General features: G+C 40.8%; 1 protein-coding gene across 2 annotated transcripts in view; it reads left to right on the top strand.

The window, feature by feature from the left end:
• The first annotated feature begins 1,618 nt into the window (after window positions 1-1,618).
• wars2 (tryptophanyl tRNA synthetase 2, mitochondrial) overlaps window positions 1,619-24,077 on the top strand; it is a 30,820-nt gene continuing 8,361 nt past the window's right edge. Inside the window, exons 1-5 of one of the 2 annotated variants that reach the window (XM_074657875.1) lie at window positions 1,619-1,756; window positions 17,450-17,710; window positions 20,987-21,067; window positions 22,565-22,647; window positions 23,405-23,523. In XM_074657875.1, the coding sequence (XP_074513976.1) occupies window positions 1,670-1,756; window positions 17,450-17,710; window positions 20,987-21,067; window positions 22,565-22,647; window positions 23,405-23,523 (631 nt within the window). In that variant the 5' untranslated portion in view covers window positions 1,619-1,669. Of the gene's footprint in view, window positions 1,784-17,449; window positions 17,711-20,986; window positions 21,068-22,564; window positions 22,648-23,404; window positions 23,524-24,077 lie in introns of both variants that reach the window. The other variant, XM_074657874.1, reaches the window with a different exon arrangement.

Genomic DNA, 24,077 nt, shown 5'->3' with positions numbered 1-24,077 from the left:
GCTGCACACGGCTCAGACGTGCATACAGAGCAGCTGCTGGACACTTCAGCAGACGGAGTAGACGTTCATGAGTTAGTTTTCAAATGGAAGAAGAGTTTTCTGGAAAGATATTATACATGAATTTAAGCAAGATTCTTATTTTTGCCCTTTTAGTGTTATTTTAATTCCATTTAGCATAATTTTATTGGTGCTAAGGGTTGATGACTGGTGTTTCTGGGCCATTTGGGTAAACCACTTGAAGGTGCTAAATTTTCTCATGCTATTAACGTTGATGCCATGTGGCTACAGTTCATGTTTTTACTAATGCTGTGTTAAAAACGTAGTCCTTTCAGTCCTGTTACTCATATGAACCATCTGCCATTTAAAAAAACCTTGTTAAAAATAAATAAAAATGCCTGGATATTCCCATTACAAATTTTGAATAAATAAACATGTGTGTTATTAGATACAGAGCTGAAAAAAGACAATTAAGTTTATGCAAATGGAACCGATTCGGTGGAATTTCCATTACTGTTAAATCAATCAGTGATCCGGATTTTATCTGATCTTTATCCAAAGAAACTCTCACACATTGATACTAAAAATGAAATATTTAACTTTCTGCATGGCAGGTAATGTTTCTCTTAGAGGAAGAAAGTAGAAATAGGCCTAATACTCTATTTCCTTGTTCTCCTGGACCGTCCTGGTATGGAGACCCAACGTGTTCACCATTACATTAATAATTAAGATATTCTGAAATTAATAAATCTTTATGATGTGATTGCTCATTCAGACCAGATGATGGAAAAAAGGATATTTTGAAATTTAAAAAAAAGCTGGAGTTAAATAATAATAAAGAAATATATACCTGTTTGCAACATGAAGCAGCATAAATTAATATTTCATAATAATAATAAATAAACATAGAAATGTCCTGGTTATATTACATATGTTTCTTGCAGTGGTGGAGTACTTTGAAGTACTTTGATATTTTACTTAAATAAGAGTAGAAATACCACAGTTTAAAAATACTCCATTACAAAAAAAAAACGAAATTCAATATTTTACTTAATTAAAAGTAGAAGCAAAATGTATTGAAAGTATCAAAAGTAAAATTACTCATTATGCAGAAGGGCTTCTTTCAAAGCTATATTGGAATAGAATATTATATTATAAATTAAATTATAGAAAAAAGAAATGCAAAAATAGATAAGTAAAAAAAAAAAAATTAATCAATTAATAAATGTCAAAAATGTAGAAAATAAATGTGGAAAATAAAAATAATAAATAAAAGGGAAAATAAAACAGAACAGTAAATAAATAAGTAATAACATTAGGAATATTAGGAATAATATAAGGAATTAATACAAAGATGAATAAATAAAGAAGCAATTTAAAACAGAAATATAATTTACGTCAAATGTTTATCAATTAATTAATGACCATTTATTTGTAATATTATTTTTGCTACATTTAATGACATATTTATTTATTTATCGAATAATTTATTTATTAATTTATTTGTTATTGTTGAATCTTATTTTCCATCTTTTTTTCCAGTAAATAACAGCCGCACAAATTGTAATTTAATTTTATATACAACCATGAGCTTGAACTTGAACCAGCTGAAACGCGGTTCTCTTCCTGTTTGTCCTCTCACAGCCGCCGTAGTGTGACGTCACAGTCCAAGATGTCGCTGCCTGTGAGGAGCAACATGAAGCATCTCCTCAGGTTCATTCAGAGATCCTTCTGCTCTGCGTCCTGCCCGGGACACAAGGTAGAGAGATCCTGCCCGGGACACAAGGTAGAGAGATTCACAACATGATAAACATGTAGTTAATGTGATGTAATGCGATACAGGACTATTAAAAGGTAATAGAGTGCAGAAGGAACTGTTGAGGCTGAATGTAGTGCAGGGAGAGAATGAAGTAGTGATGATTAACACCTTTAGTTACTGTTTATATTATCACTTACTTCTCTTTCTAAATCACATCAGTATGCTTTTCTACTGTGTGTGCTGCAGGAGTTATTATCTCCACTAGATTGACATGTAGGCTGCATCCAGCCTTCTTTCTTTCTTTCTATATACATAATGGTGTTAATAGTGCACACCATGCACAATTCCTGCTGTGATATTTAATATGTGTTTTAAAGAATTCACAATCTGTCAGATGCTTGGAGCCGGCTTCGTGTGGCCATTCCATGAACTGCTTCATTTCTCAGCACCGGAGGTTGCTGCTTGGTTGTAATCAGAGCGTCTCCATGCTTTGTTGACATAGCCGGGCCGGCCACGCGTACTTTTAGTGCATGTTCGTGCATGTGAACGTGCCCCACTGGCTAGCTCGCAGCTTCCGCTCTACACTGCTCTCATACAGCTGTTACAGCTGGTAACGCCGTGTTGCAGTTGTGTGTTTCTGCAAGTGTGATACGAGGCTGATATGAAACATATTTTTGGTTCAGAAAACGTCGACATCCAGCGTATCCCGCGGTTTGCAGGAACGTACAACGCCAACATTTTCTCTGGCGACACAATAAATGAATAAAAAGCAAGGAAAGGCATTTCTGAAGACAAGAGGAGGAGGCAGGAGGACCAACCTCTACTGGGTGGCCAGGAAACAGGAGCTGACGGCTCACACACACACCAGCATGCATACTAACCCATCTCCCACCAGTTGGCCTGCGCTCCACCAACCAGCTCTCCCATCACCCAGGCGTGAGAGAAAGTACCGTCACTAGATTGACATGTAGGCTGCATCCAGCCTTCTTTCTTTCTTTCTTTCTTTCTTTCTTTGTTTCTTTTCTATATAAATATTGGTGTTAATAGTGCACACCATGCACAATTCCTGCTGTGCTAATTAATATGTGTTTTTAAAGAATTCACAATCTGTCAGATGCTTGGAGCCGGCTTCATGTGGCCATTCCATGAACTGCAGTTTTTGGCACTTCCGCTTTGGCTTCATTTCTCAGCACCGGCCGCTTGGTTGTAATCAGAGCGTCTCCATGCTTTGTTGACATAGCCGGGCCGGCCACGCGTACTTTTAGTGCATGTTCGTGCATGTGAACGTGCCCCGCTGGCCAGCTCGCAGCTTCTGCTCTACACTGCTCTCATACAGCTGTTACAGCTGGTAACGCAGTGTTGCAGTTGTTTTCACTGTTAGCGCCGGCTCAGCTGTCACCATGTTGAGTCGTGTGGAGGCAATAGAAATGCTCCCAATCTCGAATTTAGCACCTTTAAACTAAACTAAAGCACAGTAGTTGTCTATAGCATTGATCATTGAAAACTGCATGTCACATATGAAAATCTGGCATTGATTCTTAGTCCTGTTTATTTATTTATTTTATCAGATTATTGCGGATATAAATCAGGATACTTTGTTCATTTTAGACGGTATTGTATTTAGGTAAAGTTCTTGAATGTCTGCTTGTGTTAAGACAAAATGAAACACTAATACATTGAGAAGTTTGTCATATTTTGCTATGTTAAGAAATGGTTTTATAGAATTGTTTTAATACTTTAGAAGTATTGTTTGGTATCATTACAGACTCTCGTATTGGCACCAGTATCGAACAATTTAAAATAATAACCATTCGTTTGCGCTTATGGTGTTTGCAGAAGAAGTTTTTCTAATAAGAGAGGTAAATCATGTTCTCTGGTGAGGGAAAGATCTGCTGTGACTTGTAGTTGCAGTCATTATTAGTGGTGCATTTCGTGATTAACGCTGCCTTCAAATGGGGTCGTGTTTACCGTGTTCACGAGAAGAGTCCATGTGAACACCCTCCTCCTTTTTTGTTGAAGCATTGCTCTTATAAAAACTTGGGAGATTGGAAATGTCAGTGTACAGACAGCCTCTCCTTTTCCTTCACCTGTACCCTGCTGGGGTTGGATGTGCATATTATTCACCTTTTTGCTGTTTATTCAGTGGAGTCGACCAGCAGCAGCAGCTGAGTGCAAGATTTCAGTCATCTTTTTCATTTCTCCTGGGCCGGGAGCCAAAGTGCAGCACTTCTTGTAGTGCAAAAAGTCTTATTTTTAGGGTCAGTCCATTGCTTTCAAGTGTAAGTGTCTCTTCAAACTGTTGCTGTTACATATGTAGAGAATGCAAGCTGAACTGTAGCAGGAAGTTTTGGTATTTAGAGCAGCTGCATTTAGTTGGAAGTGTTTTCAGAGAAACAGCAACAGGCAGCTTTGGTGTCAGAATCAAAGAGGGAAGGTTTTTTTTTTTCTTCCTAGAGTGCAGATGAAAGCAAACATGGTTACGCCCCGATCCCTGGGGGAAGGGCATTCTGGGAAATAGAGGAAATCATAAGCTGAAGTTGAACTAAGTTGAAGCAAAATATGGTTCTCCATAAAAAACAATTACAGCATGTCATCACGTGAATTAAATATGATACATTGATTCTTTTTGGCCTTTACAAAACCACAAAATTATTTGTTATCAAGGATTTTTTATGGCTTTATGTTTCCTGCATGAATTTAAATCACACCTTTTTGGATTATTCTGTTTTGGGGACATTCGCTTCTCACCATGTGACGCGTCACGTCATTAATCGTTCCTTCTCGACTGTAGCAGCTTTCATTTGTGACTTTTTTCCTCGTCTATCTCGAGTTTATTCGGTCTCCTTTCCTAGTCTGGCATGTGACATCATATCCTCAGTAGCACTCCTTGAGTGCACCTTTTTAAACACGCCTATAACTCAGCTGAGAGTTTCCTATCATTGCCCGGCTGCCTCGGAGAAGCAAATGGGGTGTTAAGGCAAACAACGAGTCCCCTGGCACGTGTAAGAATAACCAGTGTGTTTCGGTACAACAACGATGCTAATTATTGAGCCGTTTCTTGCATTACGGTGCAGTTAAAAACCTCAACCATCTGCCCAAAGCCCTGTTGCTGGTTGATGTACGAGCTGTAACACAGTATACGCGTTCACCGCCGTCCCGTCTGTATTTTGTTAGGGTAAAGTCTCCGGAGAGGCCGGAGAGGTGTGCGACGAGAGGGGAGGAAGGGGGGTGGAAGAAGTACTCGAAAAGCATCACAGCAGTGCTTCATTACCAGCAATAACATCAGAAATGAAGTGTTGGTTTTCATTTGTTTTAATTTTCTCCAAATGTGAGTGCAAAACACCAGAGCGCTCACAATGCCCTGAGGTGTGATGTGCGTCAAACAAGACGCTTTTTTGGAGGTTTTTCTTCACTGGAAAATGTTTAAAAAGTCACCGAATCTCAACGGACCGACACAAAGATGAAGTGCGACCTTTGTCACATGCTTTGAGTTTTGGGAGAAATGTTTGTGAAATGGCTTTTTAAAATCTCTTCACTTGTGGTTAAAATTGGTTAAATTCTGTTAATAACAAATATCAGTGAGATGAGTCGTTCAGTATTTCAGTGTGTTCTTGGTGACTCAACTTTGTTTATAAAGTGGATTATTCCAGTTGTTTTTCAGAGAGAGAGACCAAGGCAGGAAAGTTCAAATGAAAGACACCATTGAGTTGCATTTTGGGAAATGTAGGAATCATTTTTTGTTTTACTTTTCTCTTTTGAGTTCCCAAGCTTTATTGTAAAACAAATACTAAATTGCTGGATTTCATATTTAAGTTTATAAAGTGCCAAACATAATCCCCATCGCAAGCGACCTGAGTCAGTTACAACCCGCGGCTGAAAAACATATTCCTTTACATGAACCACAACTGAATGTCTGCAAATCAAGGGGGAAGTGGCATGTCTTAAATTATATTTTCTAAATGCAGTTAACTATAATCAGGGTCTGCAGTGGTTTTGAATGTCTGTCGTCTTAAATTAACTTCCTACAAATGCATTGATGTCTGTTCGTCTGTTATAGATATAGATATGTCAGTCTAGTTATGTTTCTCTCCTGAAATTTGTCCTCAGAAAACCTCTCAAAAAGTCTGGCATCAGAAGGCAAAAACAAAATCATTGAAAAACAAGCAACAAGTATTTGGCATCTTGATCAAATATTTGATTAATTAACTACTAATTTTAGAGATTAAAGTCGTAAATTGAGGAGAAAATCACTTAGATATTCTCTGACATTAAAGTGGCAAATTTACAAGAAAAAACACAAACTTGCAAGATTATGAAGTCATAATTTTTTGAGAAAATAAACTAAATTTACAACTTTATAATCTTGCAAATTTGTTAGTTTTTTTTCTCGTAAATTTGCCACTTAAATGTCAGAATATCTGAGATTTTTTTGTAAATTTATGACTTTATAATCTTTCAAATTTGCATGTTTTTCTCTTGTAAATTTGCCATATTAATCTCAGACAATAGCCAAATTTCTTTCTCGTAAATTTGCGACTTCATAATCTTGCAAATTTGTAAGTTTTTTTCTCATAAATTTGCAACTTTAATCTTTGAGAATAGTTGTTTTCTTGGAAATTTTACGAATTTATAATCTCGCAAATGTATGAGTTTTTTTTCACATAAATTTGCCACTTTAATCTTAGAGAATATCCACGTTTTATGCTTACGACTTTTATCTCAGAAATTTGCAAGTTTTTTCTCGGAATATTACCCCTTCCCCTGCTCTGTAATTATTTATTTGTTTTACCTACAATGGCATTAATACGCCGTCGTTAATGTCTTAATATTTGAGGCGTTGCATATATTAATTCAACCTGAGTTTAGCTGTTGTGTTGAAAGGTGTGTACTCTCTACAACCCTCCCATCTCACGCTAACCTCCAGCTTCGTGTCAGCCCGTCCCGCCGTCCCTCGCCTGTGGTCCCGTTATTGACTGATATCAGTCATGTCAGCCCCCGGGCTCCAGGAAAGAGGAAGTGACTTCTAATTTGCCTCTCTGTTCTCCTCGGCTCCAAATTCACTTACTCGGGTGTCAGCTAAAACCATTAGAGTTGCTCCCGCACCACATGGGAGAGACCGGCGAGAGCGAGGAAACATGGCCTCCCCTTTGAGGATGTTCATTAACTGCCCTATTTATTTTCAACTGTCAGAAAAGCCCGCTAATTCTCAGCAGTCCCCTTTGTGTAATTAGGTCTGTCGTAGTCATTCTCCAGCCTCGCTCAGACGCTCTGCACATTTCTTAAAACTATCCCATATGTCAACATCCTTTTTTTCAGACATTCATATCTAGCTAAGTGGAACTACAGAATCAGTCTGTAGCTGTGCGGCCACAGCGGTGACTGGGGAGTCTCTCTAGTTTTCCTGTGTTGTAGTCGCTGCCTCATCCAGCGCCTTTTCACAGAGCGTCCGACACTTTTAATTAAAACGTACCACGTATCTGGTGTCGTGCCTTTTGAGCTGCACTCGAGTCAACAGAAGGAAATGACTGGACTCTTCAGAGAGGAGCTGCTGGTGGAGGTTCGCCACGAGTGTTACCATAATTACATATTGATAAATTTATGAAGTGTGTGCCGTTTTATTTTTTGCTGTGTTGTGACTTTTATGTGTTTTCTGGGTATTATTAACCCTCCTGTCCGTCATTTGTTTCCTGCAAGCGAAATAAAAATCACACAAGTCCATTGTCAGCACAGAAGGAGGAGGAAGTGGTTTAATGAAACTATTTGAAACTATTTGGAAGGAAACAAGTAGCTCTGGCATGAACGTGTTTATCTAACGGTGAAAAAATATACGAATTAAGGTCGGCTTCTCCAGCTGCACACAGCTGCTTTACGTGTGATCACGGGGATATTATGGTTTTAACAGGGTCTGAACTTACAGTACAGTTTAGAGCTGACCACTCTCAGTCCATTAGTCGACTAATCGGTCGTTTTGGTCTTAGTCATCTAAGATTTCTTTAGTCGATCAGTCATTTTTTATGCTTTTTCTCATGCTTCTGCAGCAGCCTAGTCGGCTACTTTGCATACGCCGATTTTAATAAATCAGTTTTTTGTCGGTCCGAATTTAATAATTCGTAAGAGAATATCCTGAAGTGTGATTTGGTGGATTACATCTTTGGAAAATGTTTTATTTCTTTGCAGTGGGCGATGTGCTGTTCTGTGGCTTACAGTATGACTGGCCAGGATTAATGCTGTTGCGCGTTGTTAATTCTCTTCTTACAAACCATTCATTGTTGTGCATATTCCCAGAGTAAAGAGGATCCTAAAGTGTGTGATTTCATGTCATGAATGGATGGTTAGGTGGCTGGATTATTTGGAAGAGAGAGCACCAAATCGGTACAGTAAGCAAGTTAAAGTAAGAGTGAATGATTTATTTTCCTCCCTGTCTGCCTGTCTTGTATCTGAGACAAAGAGCTGATAGTGTTGTGTTATATGTTAGATTCTACCTTGACTTCATGTTTGGAGCCTTCATGCAGAACGGTGATGTACGTCTCTGCGTGACTGGTGGAGGCTGAAGAAGACAGGGTTGTTTAGTGAGACCACTTTGTTGGCAGGGCCGGGGTCCCAGCGTACAGGGCTCGGACAGTTTTTGTCATTTCTGCGTTGGCTTCATTTCTCAGCACTGGATGTTGCCGTTTGGCACAGACAGGTGAAAACCCGCCGCACGGAATCAAAGAACACTTTCTTGGCCAGAAAGTTGTACTCGAACACGCCGCAAAGACAACAGCCGACGACCAGTTAGCACGTACGCTCTGCGCCTGCGTCAGCTGAAATAACTCTCCCTACCAGTAGGCGGCGGTAGTCTGTATTCATCATTCAAAAAGGGAAATCAAAACGGCGTTGGCCGACCATTTTCACACCACTCTCACTCACCACTTAGCTTCATTCCAGATGTTCATGTCGCTGTGAAAATATCCGTGTGTTGGAACGATCAGATAAGATGAAGATGAAACATGAGAAGAGCCTTCTGTGTTTTTCCTCTTGACTTTACTCGTTGGCTTGCTTTCCTCACTTCCGGTTCTCTTCTTGTGCACTGATTCGTTTAAGCTGAACAGCCAATCAGAGTGATTTATCTTTATCTTTTATTCGGATCTCCATTAGCTGTGGCTGAAGCCCAGCTATTCTTCCTGGAGTCCACCAGGAGTTTCCTGGAGTTTCTCTCACCGACGAACTCCGCCGCCAATTCAACATGCTGAATCGGCTGAAAAATCTCTGACACAGACAGACTAGAGTGGACGGTGCAGGACACACCGCAAAAACTAGGCCGACTAACGCCAATGGACGACCGTCGGCTTGGTGTGTCTTTAGTCCTTGAGGTTCCCAGAGAACTAGCTTCTAAATCAGTTTAAGTAACATGTTTTATGGGCTTTATTGTAACATTGAGTAAAGTTTCCTTTGGGTTTAACGTCGTGCACATTCTTACCCTTACAGTTACATCAGCAGGTAATATGACGCCGTCGTTGATACAGTATCAGTTGTCAGTGTTTGTCACTTCCCATAAACCAGAGAGGTCATTAAAGCTTCCTGTCTTGAGTAGGCACTGCCCCTCTTGGCTATCTCCCCCCCGGCCGTATTGAAGTCTGGTTCCTTCAGAAGCTGCAGCCTGTTAGGGGCTGGAGGCTGGAGGCCGGGGCCGCCTCCCCTGCCTGGTTATTTTTGGAGCACCGTCGGGCCCTGTCTGCGGGGAGTGCTGTTTTTGAAGGGCCTCCAGTCCCATTAATCAGCCGAGGGACCCCACGGCGCGAGCGGGCCCCGAGCCCTGGCCCGCCACACTGCAGCGTTCTGTTCCTGTACCCCCGCTCTCCGCACAGTGTGAAACTCAGAGGAACCTCATCAATCTCACCTGTCCCACACGTCAACCGCAGATTTAATCAAACGCTCCTTTTGGGCCGTCCCCTCCGCTCCCCCCTCCAACACTGAGAGGGAAAAAAGAAAAAGTCTGGACTCGGCTATAGTCACACTTTTATTCTTATTTATTTTTTCACCACATTAACTCCTCCATCACTTTCTTTTTTTATTTCTCCTGCTTTAGTTTCTCCGACTTTTTAGTTTGGTTGCCTCTCTGTGTTTTATATACGTTCATGTTGTATGTGCATGTTTTCTTTGTGGTCATATGCACTTTGTTTCAAGCTGTGGTGTGCACCCACATTGGCTAAACGCACACCAACACACATGCTTTTAGGGATAAAGGGGGGGTAATACACTAAACCCCATTTCCTATTTGATACCTCACTGAAGTGCCGCTCTGTTGGTCGCCAGCGTTAACAGGTCCCACCAGTGAGAGAAAGACAGAGATGAAGAAAGATAGCGAGGAGCGGGGCGGAGGTGTGTCATGGTGCATTTCAGCATGATGCCGGTGTTAATGGGGTACGTGGGGCGCCCGCGACCGAAGAAGAACACTGGATCCTGTGTGTCGGACGACCCGGCGGGAGAGCCGTGAAAACCCCTCCATCTGTCGACCCATCTCGGTGCAGCCGCGGCCCACAAAGAGCTGATGGTAATTCACAGCGGGGCCGAGCGGCGATGCCCTCCGGAGGTGTTTTTTTTTCGAGATGTGTTGAAATTGGCGCGGTAAAATGGTGGTGACCGTCGGGGCCTCGCTCGTCAGCCCCGTGGTGAGAGAGATGTCAGTGGGCCACTCCGGGACTCCCGGGCTCTGATATGATGTATGAGGCCTGAAAAGCAGCCCAGAACAGATCTGAGAAGAGAAATCCACTGTTCTGAGAGTCCAAGCTCGACCGAAGCTCTGGCTGTGATTAATAACCGTGAGCGGAGCGAGACTGTCGGCCTGGACACGCTGGAAGCTGCAACGGCTCAGTAATATTAATGGTGAATCTCAAGTTCAAGTTCTTTATTGTCATATACTAAAAACATTACAGCGAAGCAGTCGTCGGCGAGGAAATTCTTAGTTTTCAGGCTCCTTCCAAGGATGTGCATAAAAATATGTATAAAAGAATGACGTAAAATTTAATTATAGAATCTAAGATATTAAAATTGTACGACGGCGTGTTAGGGCCATTCAGGTAAAATAAATACGGAGCCGGGGGAAAACTCAGGATTTCCGAGATGAAAGAGGAAAATGTACAAGAAAAATACTCGGAAAAAGAGTGGAGTGCAAAACCACGGTAACGTCAGTCACCGTCTGAATTTCGTTGCTCCTAAAGTATTATTATTATGGTAAGGATGGTCTCTGAGCGAGGTGAAGGTCCTGAAAGATACATATACACATTATCTTTCATGTTTGTGTTCTTTTTAGGACTGTCAATCAATTAAAATATTTAATCACAATTAACTGCCATAGTTAATTGTGATTAATCACAAATTGATCACACATTTTATTATCTGTTCAAAATGTACCTTAAAGGGAGATTTGTCAAGTATTTAATCCTCTTATCAACATGGGAGTGGACAAATATGCTGCTTTATGCAAATGTATGTATATATTTATTATTGTAAATCAGTTAACAACACAAAACAATGACAGATATTGTCCAGAAACCCTCACAGGTACTGCATTTAACATAAAACAATATGATCAAACATATTGACCTGATGATGGATAAAGATGAAAAACTAGTTTACTAAAGTTAGTACCTAATGTCATGGCAATCCATCCGACAGTAATCGAGACCTTTCACTCAAATCCACAAATGTCAACCTTCCTGTGGCACTAAAGGAAATTAGGATTCATCATCTGGGAAACATGAATGTTTAGTGGTAATCCATACAATAATAGAGGACCAACCAGCTGACAGGATAAACATTATCATCCCCAGAGCTAGGCGGATAACGTGGTACAAAAAAAGGTCAAGTTTTCTGACCTTAAGAAACATTTTTGAGGCACAAATTAAAGCAACAGCAGGCAGGAATCTGTCCTCAACTAACAGGAACACCAAGCTCAATGCAAACAACATACGATACCTTTTAATTGGACAAAATTACAGTAAAATAAAAGAGTAAATCCCCGGTGATCCCTGTTGTCTTCGTCACCTCACTCTGTGTTGATGACGCGCAGCAGACTCCAGAAACGCTGGTCGTTCTCTCCTCGTATTTAACTCTTGACAGACCCGACGCCGTTGTATTACATCGTCGCCATGGTGACGAAAGCTTTCCTCATCCACGTCTGCCATATGCTGTACGCATTACGCACCATGTGTGTGTGACATTAACGCCAACAGCTAGAAGGTTACATACACTAAAAAAAAGGCCATGTTTTCACACTAGCGGCGCCTTTCCGGGAATATGTGTTCATTTGTCTGTGTGTGGTAATCTCCGTAGGGACGCAGGTCGTATGCAAACACAGACGTATGTCCGCACGTGTCGTGGTCTTTTGCCTACATCAACATCAGCTAAGCGGTGAAGGTGTCTGTCCGTATGAATTTGACAGCTCACATTAAGGATCAACACCGGTGGAAAGAAAAGAGTCCATCAGACGAGCAGCAACACGACCAGATCCTTCACACGAGCTGCATTATTAAATGGAAAACTCCATTCACTTCATTTAAGAGCTAATAGATGGTCTTCTTCTTTTGGAGTCAACGCTGGCGTTCCCACAAGTCCAGAGAAAACCTAGTTCCATGGAAACAACAGTTCCCTTTTCTCCCCAAAGTCTTCCAGAGTCCTGGAACCACTTCATTGAGGGAGCTGAATGACAAATGTTGGATTCATCATTTTAGTCAGCGCAACATCCTTACAGAATAATGTGTAACGATGACAAATGGTACTGGGACCAGATGCATAAAACACAGTTTGTTTCTTGAATCATATCAAGTCTTTTTGCCAGATTTATAAAGCCGTGCATTAAAATGATTTCAATTTTAAATTATACTAATCTTATGCTGAATTCACAGCATTCCATCAGGGCAAAAACGGACACCTTCTAGTTGAATAAAATATGTATGCGCCTTAAGTAGCATCATCTACATTGCTAGATGTGTAACTGTAAATCACACACACTCAGACAAACTCATAAACATCCTAAAAGACTAACATTGCATATTAGATTTGTCATATTTTTCTATTTCCTGTCAATAATAATGCATTAATGCAAACTCGTTTTAAAGTCACTAATTTCTTTAACGCAACCTGTGATTATTAGGTTGTAGCGGGCTCAGTTTTAAAGATACTAGTATCATATGAAACTAGAAAACCTAATGAAGCCATTGGTACCAACCATGTCATTCCAGCTTATCACTAAATTTTGGTGAGGAAAAACTGTAACAGCCATTTTCAAAGGGGTCCCTTGACCTCCGACCTCCGACCTCCAGATCAGTGAATGTAAATGGGTTCTATGGGTACCCACGAGTCTCCCCTTTACAGACATGCCCACTTTATGATAATCACATGCAGTTTGGGGCAAGTCATAGTCAAGTCAGCACACTGACACACTGACAGCTGTTGTTGTCTGTTGGGCTGCAGTTTGCCATGTTATGATTGGGGCATATTGTTTTATGCTAAATGCAGTACCTGTGAGGGTTTCTGGATCAATATCTGTCTTTGTTTTGTGTTGTTAATTGATCTCCAATAATAAATATATACATACATTTGCATAAAGCAGCGTATTTGTCCATTCCCATGTTGATAAGAGGATTAAATACTTGACAGATCTCCCTTTAAGGTTCATTTTGAACAGATAATGATTACTTTGCACTTAAACATGAATAATCGTGATTAAATATTTTATTCGATTGACAGCCCTAAATAAAATAAGAAAATAAAAGTACTATTGATTTCCAGTGTTCTTTTTGTATGCCAAATGTTAACCCCTTATTTAGCGATGGTTTCAGGTCTTTATGACAGTGTTTAAATCTGGTTATAAATGTTTCTCCAGCATAAGAAGTGAATCACTCTACAGGTATTTGAAGGCTGAAATGAATTCACTTGCGCAGGTTTAATATGATCCGTGGCCTAAGCATGCTAGATGATAATATTTTATTACTCTTGGCTTCACAGTGCCGTATTCATTACAAACATTAATCGCTTTACAACATTTGCTGTCATCGTGCAGTTGTTGATTTACTTCTATATGTAACCTACTTTCACTCAGAGGCGCATGTTTAGAGAGACTTTCCTCTGACCAACGGTAACACGGCGGTAACGCTATGCGTGATAGCGCGATTGCCCAGTGGCTAGTTAGCCGCGGCGTTGACTCTCATTTGACACTCGATTGGCTCAAATGACACCATTACCATGTCTGCATGGCTAATGGCTTCCCCCGGGGGCCGCAGCAGAGGGGGAACATGCGTTTGGCGTGTCAGCTCGAGGTGAGAACACACATGAGCCAGACTCGGGGCCCCGTCCGCACCCAAATCAATCCTGACACCTCTTAAGAGGCTCTCAGCATCAATGGCACTCCAGTGCAATTACCCCGTCGGTAATGACATAAGCACCCAGTTCCTTCCTGCCTCTCTCTTGCCGGGCAGCGACCAGCTCCCTCAGGCCAGTCGACGGAGGCTTTGTGGACCACGCTGGCCCCAGAACAGTTGTTATTCGATCCCTCTGGGCTGAGAGATGGGGAAGCTGTGGGCCACGCTGGCGAGAGAGCAGCTGTTATCTGATCTCCGAGGCTGCGCCGAGCCTGTCCCTCAGTCAGATTGAATGTGATGTAGCTCGGCTAGCTGTCAAGATAACCGACTCCTCAGCAGCAGACTGAAGAGGATATCCCCCGAAAGCTTCAGGTTTTAATGATTAGTTATGATAACCTTGAGGAGTGCAGCCGGGGAACATATACGATCGCCAGTCAGATCTGAGGTGATAACACAGAGATCCCATGGGTTCTGTGGGGGGAGCGTTTCAAACCGGGCTCCTCTCTGTCCAGCTGTTGCTGTTTACAACCCATCAGCACATCCCGCGTCAAGCTGAAACAAACTTAACCTCGTCACAATGGTGGGTCATTTTCTTTTGAAAGTGATTAAACGAGTATTACAATATCAACTTCAGTGAAGTCTCAACAACTGTTGGATGGATTGCCATGAAATCTGGTTCAGACATTCGTGTTCCCTTCAGGATGAAACCTATTACACACCTGACTTTTCATCTAGCGCCTTTATCAGATCAAATACCTGCAAAACTAAAGCTGTACTTTGTGTTTTGTGCTAATTAGTAATTCTTAGCAAGTGAACATGCTTAACATCAGCATTTTAGTATTGTCATTGTATGCATGTTAGTATGCTGATGTTAGCTCAAACACCGCTGTGCCTTTAGCCCCATAGAGCCGCTAGCACGGCCAAAGAACGTATATTTTGCTAAGAAGTGTAAGTCAATTTTGCGTGCAATAAGAATGCCGTTCTTGCTTTTGGCATGTCGTGTATACGTCATGTAGTCTGTGCGGACTGCAATGTAAACTTATCCACGTAAATATGGTACGCTCAGAGATAGTGACGGAGAATAAAAAGTGAGAAAGACCGCTTATGATGGGCGGGAGGGATGGAAGGGAGGTGGATGGGTCCAACAAACACAGGACTTTCAACCAGGAGACCGGTGTACAAGTCCCAAAGTGTTTTTGAGTTATTTAGAAGTTATGTTAGCGACGTTTGTGACATATTTTCCGTACGTTTCTGTATGTATTTTACTTAGTTTACGTACTTATTTCAAGCCAAATCGTGACGTTTTTCCTAAACCAAACTAGATGGTTTTGTTGTGGCGTAAAAATGACACGTGAAAAGGCTAAAATGCGTTCTCATGACACGCGGAATGTCCTTATAATGTTGTGCTATTTCTACGCCTGCACGTGAGATCAGGTTGGAATAGAATAATAAAACACATCAGACTCAGTGTGCAAGGTTTGTTTGCGTAGCTATTTTCATTGGAAGGTAAAAAGGCGTACAAAAAAACCGGACTTGGTGTGCAAAGACCTTTAGTCTTGTAAACAGTTGTAAAATGTTAATATCAAAATAGTATTTGGCATCTGATAAGCCTTAAACTCATGGACATATACAAAACTCGACTTCCTGGTTAATATTTCATCTTCTCTCCGGTACCTGAAGTGAAACACCTACAACAACATGCAGTGCATCTTAATACGTAGTCTCTATCATTGCTGACCTCTGCTAACCTGGACTTGTGTTATTTCAACCCTTGTGCACGTGGAGGTTCATGTTATCTCTTCCACATATTCCGCCTCCCCACCCCAACACGGACATGATCCCTCACCACCTCCTCACCTGTGAGTCGAAGCACCCGGCCAAGCCACAGCGCCGCACCTCTACCGGGAACCGAATCCCCGGCCTCCACGGCGGGCAGGCAAAACGTGCGTCACCCCGACCCCAAACACTTTGTCTTTCTAACTGCCCAACATAAACACCCAGACCCGGCCTGCGTCTCTGTGTGTTTCTGCTCCATCAAAGCTCTAATCTACTGTGGTGAAGAAGCCCTAGATTTTGGATGCCGTCGCGGTTTCACGTCTCATGACAGGTGCCGCTCTGCTTGCCCTCTAATTGTATCATGTGGTGCTCGGTGCCACAAGCGGCGGTTACGACTCTCATCCAGCGGGGCCATTTGAAAGCCAAGGTTCAGTGGTAGCGGGCCGCTGCCAGGAGAAACGAGGCGGTCTGGCCCGACCCGGCTGTGCATAAAGAGAAACACAATGTTTGCCCAGCGATACAAACACAACGAGTGAAGAGCCCGCTGCTGTTCCAGCTCCAGTAAAATAAGGTTCTGATGTTGGTGATACGGTGGGCTGCGTGTTGTGAGGTATTTCCGTGGTTCTGCTTCCCCCTCCTTCTCCTCCTCCAGTGTCCTTCCCCGTTGTGGTAACAGAGGCCTTGAAGTCGGCTTGGACGGATGTTAATTATTATTGTTGGCCGGTGAGGTGATGCATTCTTTGTGCTGATGTGTTTGGGAGAGAACAGAGGTGCTAGCCATGGAGTTAGCATCTCGGTAACACAAGCATGACCGCTGCTGGCCTCCAACCTGCCAATAGTTTAACACTGACACTTCAGTCTCTGCAGGCCTTCTCACCTTTTCACCTTCACCCTCTCTCTCTCTACAAACACTAGTTTCTCTTCTCTTCTTCTTCTTAGTTTAGAATTTAAAATCAACAAATCATTACTGCATTCATTTTGAGACATTGATATCATGGAAACCATTACTTGTGTACAGTCACACTAGCACTAATAACAGGCATGTGAGGCTGTGAAACATCTTGAATCATCTTGTTTATTACGGCAAATCAGAAAGCATCTTTAAAGAATAACTGGTATTTTCCAACCTGGACCTTATTATCCCATGTTTGTGTTTCTAAGTGACTAATGGGGACTATAATTATTGAAATTGGTCCAGTGTTGAGGGAGAACGCCTCTAAACAAGCTGTAATGTAATCGCTCGGAGCAACTCCTCACCGTCAATATACGTCCACTAAAAGTTCTTGTTTTTCCCACTGCAGGCTCAGATTGTTATTAGAAGTGTCTGACAACATTATTTAAAGGACCCTACAGAGGCTCCTCTCCTACACTGACGGTGATGATGACATTACAACTCATTTAGCGGCCGCAGTCTCCCTTAATACTGGACCAATTTCATAAATTGTTGTCCCCGTTAGTCACTTAGACACAAAAACCTGGGAAGATATGGTCCAGGTTGAAAAATACCAAAGTTCTCCTTTAACCTACGAAGTGCAGATGAAGCAACCCTGATCATATTCTCCTTTTTGTTCTCCAGGAGCCTCCAGGAGGTGGACGCGTATTCTCGGGGATCCAGCCGACCGGCGTGCCCCACCTGGGCAACTACCTGGGCGCCCTGGAGAACTGGGTGGCTCTGCAAAACCAGTATCCTTCAGTGCTCTACAGCATCGTGGACCTGCACTCCATCACACAGCCTCAGGACCCGGCGCAGCTCCGGAGCAACATCCTGGACATGGCAGCCAGCCTGCTGGCCTGCGGCATCGACCCGGAGAGGGCGATCCTCTTCCAGCAGTCTCAGGTGGGCAGGAGATGGATGGATGGATGGATGGATGGATGGATGGATGGATGGATGGATGGATGGATGGTGTGTTTCATTACAAGCTTGTGCACATATTAAGCTCACGTCTGCACATTTATTTCACACGTTTGCTGTGCAAAACATCAACATGATCTAGAGCTGCAACGATTAATCAATTTGTTGTCAACTATTAAATTAATTGCCAACTATTCTGATAATTGATTAATCGGTTTGAGTAATTTTTTAAGAAAAAAAAGTCTGAATTCTCTGATTCCAGCTTCTTAAATGTGAATATTTTCTGGTTTCTTTACTCCTCTATGACAGTAAACTGAATATCTTTGAGTTGTGGACAAAACGAGACATTTGAGGACGTCATCTCGGGCTTTGGGAAACACTGATCAACATTTTTTAACAATTTTCTGACATTTTATAGACCAAACAACTAATCCATTAATAGAGAAAATAATCAACAGATTAATCGACAGTAAAAATAATTGTTAGTTGCAGCCTTAACATGATCAATGCTGCAGAGGACTTGCGTTTTGGTTATGAATATATGTTTATGTGCTTTTAAAAGGCAGCTTTTAGTCTCTTCTGTTTATTTTACTGCTGTAATGTTTACCTGCTGACTCGCTGGCCGGTCGGCCGGCCCACAAAACGCTTATTTGATCGCTCCTGATTCTTATCTCCGGCTTCGCTGTGCGCTCTGCAAATTCACTATGAAAAAACACAAGTAGCTATAAAGCAGCATTAAGATAACGATCGCAGTGAGGATTGGGAGAGAAATCACAACAGCTGTTTGTTTCTGTCTTTTCTTTTCTTACTCGCAAGATTGAAGTGAAGTGTTTGAGAGAAAGAGTGTGAGAGTTCAGCCCATCTGTGTTTCTCTGCCCCCCCCCGCCCCTCCTCTACACACACACAGTCCTATTTTTATTCTCGTTTAGCTTCATGCCACATAACTTGGCAGCGAGGCGACCCTCCCGTTGAACACGCCTGCTCCACATGTAAAAATACGACGACTGCCCAAAGAAAATACTCGACTTCATTGAAGAAAAAAAGAGAACAGATCTTGAGACGAGTTGAAGTCAGCGGTATCAGAAAAGGAAGTGAATGAATCAGCACAGTGGTTCCCAAACTATTTTCTTTGAAGCTCTTAAAAAAACTACAAATCCTCCAACAAAATCATGCCTCCCTTTGTGTGCAGCGAGCGGGAGAGCAAACAGTATTTTGACCGCAGTGAAAATGTTGTTTTTTAAAGGCTGAACGCCAACAAATATGAACTGAAGCAGACTATTTCAAGTTATTGGAAATGTTTGGATCACACGAGTTGGAAACAATCCTACGCAGCCACCACTGGAATCTAATAGTATAATACTAATATCCTGATCTTCATCTGCAACTGTGCACAAAACATCATTTTAAACATAATGTGGCCAACCAAGAATCAAAAATATCTTCGTGATTGAAATTTGTTTTAACGCCACTAATTTTCTTTAATGCAACTTAAGATTTTTAGGTTGTAGCTGCTCAGTTTTAAAGCTAGAGTGAAGATACTGGTATCATATGAAACTAGAAACCTAAAGAATCCATTGGTACCAACTACGTCATACTAGCTTGTCAGGAAGAACTTGAAATAACGCTCCAAACTTACGCTGAATTTTGGCGAGGAAAAACTGTCATGGCCATTTCCAAAGGGGTCCCTTGACCTCTGACCTCCAGATCAGTGAATGTAAATGGGTTCTATGGGTACCCACGAGTCTCCCCTTTACAGACATGCCCACTTTATGATAATCACAATTCAGTTTGGGGGCAAGTCATAGTCAAGTCAGCACACTGACACACTGACAGCTGTTGTTGCCTGTTGGGCTGCAGTTTGACATGTTATGACCTGAGCATATTGTTTTATGCTAAATCTAGTACCTGTGAGGGTTTCTGGATCAATATCTCTCATTGTTTTGTGTTAATTGATTTACAATAATAAATATATACATACATTTGCATAAAGCAGCATATTTGCCCACTCCCATGTTGATAAGAGTATTAAATACTTGACAGATCTCCCTTTACGGTACATTTTGAATAGATAAAAAATTTGCGATTAACTATGGACAATTATGCGATTAATCACAATTAAATATTTTAATCGATTGACAGCGCAACTAATTTTGACAACCTCAGTGCAGACAAATCCTTACGCACCCTCTGTTGTCTTTGAAGCCCCCTAAGAGGAGCCCGGACCCCAGGTTGGGAACCCCTGAATCAGCAGACCCATGCATCCTCTGGGTTTTATAGAAGGAGAGATTTACTGTGCTGGACCAACTGTTCTCTAGAATCCCATCTTTACAGGAGTTGTTGCCGTCGCTGCATGATAACATCACTATCAGTGTATGATCCGTAACGTTATCATATCTCAGTGCATTCTAACCACGCAGCATGAATGGAGGCCTTGTTCTACCCGAGCTTTTAAATATCACAGTTTTATTGCACTTCAAACCATCTCCATCCCTCTCTGCGCCGTCATCAACATCTGTCCCATCTCTTGTCTGTCTGCAGTGTGAAACTAACACCACCAGCGCCCCACATGTTGGCCTGAAATCCTCCTTTATGTCCCTGCTGTCTGGTGTTGACGTCACGCTGACCAGAATGCTTTTCAAGCAACAAGAGAAAGACAGGATGGCGATACAGCCGGCGTCCATAAACTTGAATTTGTAGGATATTTCCTGCATCCACACACATTCAGGACAGCCTCCATGAAAGCTGATATGTTGGAGTCAATGTACCACTGCCAGATGCTACACTACGTCAACATTCACCCCTTCATTGCTTCACAACAACATGATATTATTAATCATTTATTTGACCACACATCTCTCATGTGTAGTGTAAACTTGTCTAACAGTAAACACAGGTGTGACCAGGTGCACCTGTCTGTGTAGGTAGAGGACAGATGGGGAGAGGCAGTACTCTTCTCTGCCACTTGGAGGCATTATGGAGTCACCCTCCACCTGTCCCATATCAGACCTCTCTCATCCATTCACCTGTGTTCGTTTAATCTGGCTGCTTAATTGATTTCTTCTATTTATCTCTTGAATGCTTCTCTGAGGCTGCCAGTGTTTATTTAATTTTTTTAACTGGAATAAAGAACACACAGACACACATAGAATACATGTGTATGTATGTAGATATGCTGATTATAACAGATCATTTTTCCCTGACGGTGACATTTATTGTGTCCTCACCTCACCTGACCTCACCTCCCTCCTCTCGACCCTGCAGGTGTCCGAGCACGCTGAGCTCTCCTGGATCCTCGGCTGTCTGACCAGCATGCCCCGCCTCCGACACCTGCCGCAGTGGAAGGTGAGACTCTGATAATTATTGTATAATAGTTATTAATAGATAATTTCCTGCAGCTGTAGACACTCACACATGCACACAACTCAAATAATGATTAAGTTACATTTTTTTTTTCAATTATTATGATATTAGTGAGAAATATCTATATTTTATAATCATGTGTGATGAGTTATTAAAGTTCACACTGACTTAATTTGTGACTGTATTTAAATGTGATTAAAATATTATTGAACTGAAATATTATTATTATTATTATTATTATTATTGCTGTTGTATTTTACTTATTGATTATTATTATTTTTTACATATTTCTTATTTTTTCATTCAATTATTTATTTTTATTATTATTATTTTTGTCTATTTGTTATTATATGAGCATGACAAGTTCACACTGACTTAATTTGTGACTGTATTAAAATGTGATTGATAGTATTAACTATTTATATGTGGGCTGATAACAGGTTATTGACCTTTTACAAGACACACTGCAAACATCTGTTAAAACTTAATAATTGATTGTTCATGTTGTTGATCAGCCAATACTTACAGTAGCATTTTCATTTTAACCACAATAATCCACCAGATAATAAAAATATCTTTAGAAATTGATAATAAATAATCAATAAAAAAAGAAAGTAGAAAGTCACTTCAATGCATGTTTAAATAAATATATCCATTCAATATTATTTAGTAAGATGTTAAAAGACCAAAAATGTAGTTATTGAACACTAAAACGTTGTAAACGGGCTTTAAATACACAGTATGTTCTCTGTATCGGTCCTGTGTGGGTGAATTAACCACCTGGATATAAGTAGGTTGAATTTATTTTATTAATTTAATTATTTGTATTTTTTTACATTTCTTTATTAATATTATTTTACTTTTTATTTATTTTATATATATATATAATTTTTTTTTTTTTTTACATATTTTTTTAAATTTAATTATTTATTTATTTTATTATGATTTTTTTTCCCTCCCTTGTTTTTCAATACTTTGTTTTTCAATTTACAGTTACTATCTGCTATTATATGTACATTTATACTTACTTTATTTGTTATGGTTTAGGCTGTTGTTGTCGTATTTTCTTAACGGAACAATAAAACGATGATTAAAAAAACCAATAAAATAAAACTGAGTATAATGTTTAAAAATCTGAATTTTTTTTTTCGTTTTGTTTCTCTATTATCTTATAATTCCAGTTATTTTCTGGCCTCATGCAGCTTTAATACACTCTGAGACCGAGCGAGAGACCCAGCTGCTCCCTGTTGTTGGTCCCTGCTGCTTCATAGAAAACACCTTTTGTTTACCCAACAGATGAGTTGATCTCTAACATGCTGGAAAATGTGACGTGAACTCATCCGCACCACGTTTGTCTGAGAATCGATGAGTCGTAAAAGTGAAAATGGCTCTCTGAGGGAAAGAAAAACTTGACTCTGTGTTTCCACCTTTTATCTTTGCTTTTCTTCCATCTCAACTTGCTTATTGTTCCCTCCTCAGATGAAGAGCAAACTGAAGAACGAAGGCAGCGTTGGTCTCTACACGTATCCCGTCCTCCAGGCTGCCGATATTCTCCTCTACAAGTGAGAACTCCACCCATGTAGGATGTTGTGTGTGTTGTCAGATAAATGTTCCCATTACATCTCTTAATGCAAGATTGAGAATCACTGGGCCTCATGCAGCAACATTCCCTTCATTTTCTCTTATATCCAGATGCACCAAATGTTCTTAATCATCCAAATCTGAATGTGAACCAGACCAAAATGACCAAAACCTGCACAAATTAAACCACAACTATCTCTCCAAAATATGTTTTATATGAGTTATGTGAATCAGCCCTTTAACGCTCCTTAATATATTTAAAATGTAGTAAATCAAGCTGTTTTATTTGGGTTTCTGACAGGAAACCCAACATATTATCATATTTTAGTGCAGAGAAACAGGCTGATGCAACATGGCGTGCTGCTGGTGCGTCAGTAGATGAGTCAGTGATCACATCCGTCGGTAGTTGGATTATTGTATCTCTGTGTGTCTGCAGTGAAAATGAAGAGCTTCATATTTCTGAACAGATTAAGATGTTATCTACTCAACAGTTTCCACTTGAACCATCAAACAGACAATTTCCTGTTTTAAAAAAAAAAAAGGGGGCGACGAAGCAGAAAAATCTTCAAATCTGGATTTTATTAAAAATGAAATTAATGGATCGTTTCCTCCCGGCAAAGTTAAATCCTAAACCGACCCTGATGAGAGCTCCAGCAGTGTCTCCGATGTCTTCCTTTTGTGTTTTATCTCCTGTGTTGTTGAGGAGGCTTCACGTTGTGTTCCCGGTTCGTCTCTCAGGTCCACTCACGTCCCCGTCGGAGAGGACCAGGTCCAGCATTTGGAGCTGGCTCAGGATCTCGCTCGCGTCTTCAACAACCGCTACGGAGACCTGTTCCCTGAACCCGCCGCCCTGCTCAGTAAGAACACACTCCGGCACACATAAACACACTAGGTTTTAATCAGATACAAGCTTTTGAAGGAAGTTAACTGTAATAAAATAGATCTCTGGTAGCCAATGATTGGTCGCTTTGTATTTTTATTTTTATGTGCCAAATGTATTAAGATAAGATAAGACAAGATAATCCTTTGTTAGTCCCGCAGCGGGGAAATTTGCAGCAAAAAAGGAGAGTGCAACAACAAGAGGGATCAGTAAAAAACAAAACAATACATGCTAAATAAGCCAGTAAACAATAAAGATATAATAAATAAGTAAACGGTAAAGAATAAGATATAAAAATAGACTGAATGAGTGGTTGGGTTCACATTATTGCACATATGAATATGAAATGTTGATATTGCACTTATTCATAATCAGTGATTTCATCAGTTTCCTCCTTTTGAAGACGTGGAAAAACCTCTTAAACAACATTATGGTAAATCATCACAGCTCATTAAACTCCTTTAAAACACACACTAAAGAAATCCTGTTGGTATTAGCAGCTGTTTAAATGAGATATCAGCTCATTTGCAC

Source organism: Sebastes fasciatus, chromosome 14, assembly GCF_043250625.1.
Source record: "Sebastes fasciatus isolate fSebFas1 chromosome 14, fSebFas1.pri, whole genome shotgun sequence".
In the NCBI taxonomy this organism is placed as follows: Eukaryota; Metazoa; Chordata; class Actinopteri; order Perciformes; family Sebastidae; genus Sebastes; species Sebastes fasciatus.
This window is presented reverse-complemented; position numbering and strand designations above follow the sequence as displayed.